This window comes from Anopheles merus, chromosome 2L (genome assembly GCF_017562075.2).
Source record: "Anopheles merus strain MAF chromosome 2L, AmerM5.1, whole genome shotgun sequence".
In the NCBI taxonomy this organism is placed as follows: domain Eukaryota; kingdom Metazoa; phylum Arthropoda; class Insecta; order Diptera; family Culicidae; genus Anopheles; species Anopheles merus.
The window spans coordinates 852,278-856,845 of NC_054083.1; the positions used below are offsets into that span (position 1 = coordinate 852,278).

Below are 4,568 nucleotides of genomic sequence, written 5' to 3' on the forward strand. Positions count from 1 at the left end.
CCAAGTAGGCCCCGACCACCAAAGCGCATTATTGATTAATCGCGATGGTTCACATCCTCTCGACACTAAATCGGCTGGATTGTCTACTCCCGGTACATGTCGCCAATTACATCCAGCGGTCAACAATTGGATCTTTGCCGTGCGATTGCCCACAAACGTTTTCCACACATGATGAGGGGACTGGATCCAATGCCATGTTGTCATAGAATCAGTCCATAGGAAACACGGCCCTCCACGCAGCCTCCCCTTTCTTGCAAAGTCCCATAGACGGCTTCCTAACAGCGCTGCACACAACTCTAATCTCGCAATGGTCAAACGCTTTGCCAATGGAGCAACCTTGGATCGAGAGATCAGCAGCTGCACCTTCGCTGCTCCCGACGGGGCTACATTTCGCACATACAAACATGCACCATATCCACGCTCAGATGCATCACAAAATATATGATACTCTATCGTCTCACTCGAGCACACCAACCGTGGAAGTTTTACATCTTGCAGCACATGAAGTTGGGTTGCAAAATTTGTCCATTCTCGACACAAGTCTTCCGGCAACTCTTTATCCCAAGGCCACGAAATTCCATTAACATCTTTCAGCTTCCATAACTTCTGCATAAAGATTTTTGCCACCATTTTGACGGGGTCCACAAATCCCAGAGGATCGTAAATCCTAGCGATCGCACCCATTACATTTCGCTTGGTAGCACTGGATGACAACATGATGCTAGGAACTCGTACTCTCATTATATCCGTCCTCGGCTCCCATATTACTCCTAATGTACTGACCATGCTTTCTCCCACATTTAATACGTGCACATCTGTCTTGGCTAGATCTTCCTTTGGAATTCCCTTTAATGCTTCTACCATGTTTGAAGCCCATTTCCGGAGCTTAAATCCTGCCTTTGCCAACATTTCGACCACGTCTTGTCGTATTAGTTTTGCTTGATCTGCAGATTCGGCACCCGAAATCAAATCATCAACGTAGAAATCGTTGTACCATCGTTTTGACGCCGGAAATTCACTCTCACCATCTTCAAAGGCTCGCCTTAACGTTTTTATTGCCAGGTACGGGGCACATGCGGTTCCATACGTGACAGTGTTTAGTTTAAATGTACCCACTGGCTCTGACTCATGTGATCGCCAAAAAATGCACTGCAGTTCTCGATCCTTCTCATCTATTAACACCTGCCGATACATTTTCTCCACATCGGCTACCATTGCAACTTTGTTAAATCGAAAGCGCAATAAAATAGAGACAAGATCGTCTTGCAATTGAGGTCCGGTCAACAAAATATCGTTCAAAGACCTTCCACTGTCTGTTTTGCACGAAGCATCAAACACGACCCTGCACTTGGTAGTTGTGCTGTCTAGCTTCCATACGGCATGATGAGGTAAATAGTATCGTATACTCTGTTTGTTCCTCTCATCGGTTACCTTTGTCATGTGACTTAATTGAAGATATTCATCCATAAACTTATGATATTCTTCGCTCAAGCATGTATCCCTCTTCATTCGCCGCTCTACTGCTCCGAATCGTTTTAGAGAAATTTCATATGATTCTCCTATTTCCCTTTTATAGTTGTCCTTCTTTGGCAACTGTACTATATATCTCCCATCTTCATTTCGTCGTGTTGTTTTATCATACCATTCTTCACATAGTTGCTCCTCTGTTGACAAAATCTTCTCCTCAGGAATATCTTCCAATCTTACTAGCCTTTCCATTGCAGCATTAAACTCATCATCTATCGCACATCCCGCAATGCTTTCGTTGAAATTGTCCTCAATAGCCTCTGTCATTTTCCCGCTGACAATCCAACCTAACTTTGTTTCGAGCAATCGAGGAAGATATGACGCCAACCTTATTTTTCCTTCACCCAGCAACTCTGCAAACAAGCCGGCTCCTATTAGAATATCAATTCGCTCTGGCTTGTTGAACGTTGGATCTGCCAAGGCTATACCTGATGGTATGTTCCATCGATTGACTTCTACCATCTGACTCGGATAGTCGGATGTAACCTTCGGTAACACCAAAAATTGCAATCCTGCTTGGAAATCGGAAACACGCGATCTAATGCTGGTAGAAACCATACTGGTTGCAGTAACTGCCACTGCACCAATTCCTGATAACGGTCTGGACATTCGCAATCTATTCAATTTTAGTTGTTGTGCCAGTCGTTCAGTAATAAAGTTAGACTGCGATCCTTGATCTAGCAACGCCCTAGCTGGTAACTCTTCATTATCACTTCCGCGTATCCATACCAGTGCTGTTGACAACCACACCATGTTTCTAGTTCTACCTGATACTCTGGTTGTCGCATTAATCGTTGTCGTTTCTTCTCCATTGGGTGTAAGCTGCTCTACCTGTGATGCCTGTGCTGCCACTTGGATCGCTTCCTGTCGTTTGCAAAGCAGCGTGTTATGTTTGCCGTGACAATGACTGCATTTACTCTCGTTCCGACAAAATCTTATTTGATGGTTCCCCTTCAAGCAGCTAAAACATAACTTGTGTTTCTTCGCCAACCCTTCCCGTTGCAAAAGTGACATACCTTCAAACGTCGTACATTCCAACAAGAGGTGATTTGCCTTACATGCTGGACAAACCCTTTTGTCATTGTATGAAGACTGGGCGGCGCATGTGACAGCATATGAGTGCGGCAATCTGTTTATCTTCTGGTCCGGCAAACGATTCCGCTGGTATGCCTTTGTTGCTGACCTTGTCCCGATCACACCGATGCTATGAAGCGCTGTGCTGTTTAGAATTCGTATCCTTTTCTCGCAGAATTCCATCAACAGGTCGTAGGTGTCGGTCTTGTTTTCCACTGCAAAATGTTCATACGCAATTAGTGTGGTGTTATCGAATTTGTACATTACCAGTGTCGTGAGCGGTGTGTTCCAATGTTGCGTTGGTTCTTCCAGCCGTTTCATTCCTTGAACCAGTCGTCGTGTTTCGTTAACAATTCTGGTTAATTCAGATGACGTTGCGGCACTCATCGGTTCCAGCTGAACAAGTGCTTTAAAATATTCCCTTCGCAGCTGCTTATTGTCGTCGTATCTCTGCAACAGGGTGTCCCAGGTTGACGCGTAGCTTTTCTCCTCCAGCGGCACCTGCTCAAACTGTAGTGCAGCTTCTCCCTTCAGCGAAGCTAAAAGGTACTGAAGTTTGGCTACATCCGGTAGCTCAGCCACATCATGCACTAAAGACACAAAACGATCCTTATACGTTACCCACTGGGTAATGTTACCATCAAACGTCGGAAGCTCGAGTTTTGGTAAACGCATTTTAACACTCGCTGTAGTCGTATTCGCCATCGTGCTACTTGCGATCGGCTGCACACTTTCATCAGTCTTCAACATATCCATGATAAACCCTCTCACACGGTGAAACTTTTTAAAGAAATCCCTTCTATCACTTCGCATCTGCACTTCATCTGCTTCTTCATCTTCAATAAGCAAATTTTCCCTCGCCTCTTCGTACGCATCCTTCGCTCCTTCTAACGCTTTCAATTGACTTTGTAGTTCTACCCGCTGTTCAGAATCTTTATAGTTATCCACAAAATCCACAAATTCTTCCATCCACGTACGGCGGTCCTTATACACTTTTGTTAGTTTCGTAACCTTTTTGTCCGCAGGCATTTTGCTTTATTTAAACCACTTTATTATTAATCCAAACGCTATCAATTTACGAGAATCACGATGGCTACTTCTAAACCCTACAATGTCAATGACCTATCAAGCCAAACCGCTGCGTGCGCACCTTCACTCAACGCACTTCACAGTTCACCAGCACTCACACGAACACAAATGCTACCACTTTGCGCACTCACTTCTCTAATCGCGATGGCTGTTCCTAAACTCCTGGTCAATGACCGACTAAGCCAAGCTGTAGTTCGCACAATTTCACACAAGGTGCACAGAATCAAACTCGTATAATATTACAATCTCGTCTTACAGTCCGTTTTAACGTCTTTGCAATTGCTTTTTTTTTTCTTCTTTTTTCTTTAGTCCGCTCTTGTCCCACGTTGGCCTTAACTTTCCTTTATCCCTGTTTGACAAGGGTCACCGCACCATCAACATGTTTGAGTGAATCACAAAACAGCCGAACGATTTTCTACCGAAACTTTTCATCCACGCTTTATAAATTGTGACTGTACTTAACACAATTTCCAAATCCGGTTCGATAGGACCAAATGTTCTCTAGCTCACAACCAATTCACTTTCGGATCGATCGGTTCACTTCCAAACATCGCGGTGGTTACGTTAAGACTAATTTATTATACATATTTACAATTCACTAACACCTTAATCCTATTCTAATCCTAAGTCTGTCACCAATATATACACATTTTAGATCCGTCTAGCGGATTGCCTACTCATAGGCGCAAACACCGACGTTAAATAAAACGGCCACGTGAGCGCTGGGCCAGTCACCCAGTCTCATGGATATTGAAACTACGGAAAGCAACAGGAAGTAACGATACCAAACCTACGCAATGCCCCAGGACAACGATCAAAATGGGCTCATGGAACGTACGCACTCTTAGCAAAGCAGGAGCCTTGAACAAATTTGATGA

General features: G+C 44.2%; 1 protein-coding gene across 1 annotated transcript; it reads right to left on the minus strand.

The window, feature by feature from the left end:
- Positions 1-2,783: 2,783 nt before the first annotated feature.
- Positions 2,784-3,630, minus strand: LOC121594818. Its single transcript, XM_041918518.1, has 2 exons — positions 2,869-3,630; positions 2,784-2,816 (listed from the first exon to the last, which is right to left on the minus strand). Exons 1-2 carry the CDS (start codon positions 3,628-3,630, stop codon positions 2,784-2,786), a joined length of 795 nt encoding a protein of 264 aa, XP_041774452.1.
- Positions 3,631-4,568: the final 938 nt, after the last annotated feature.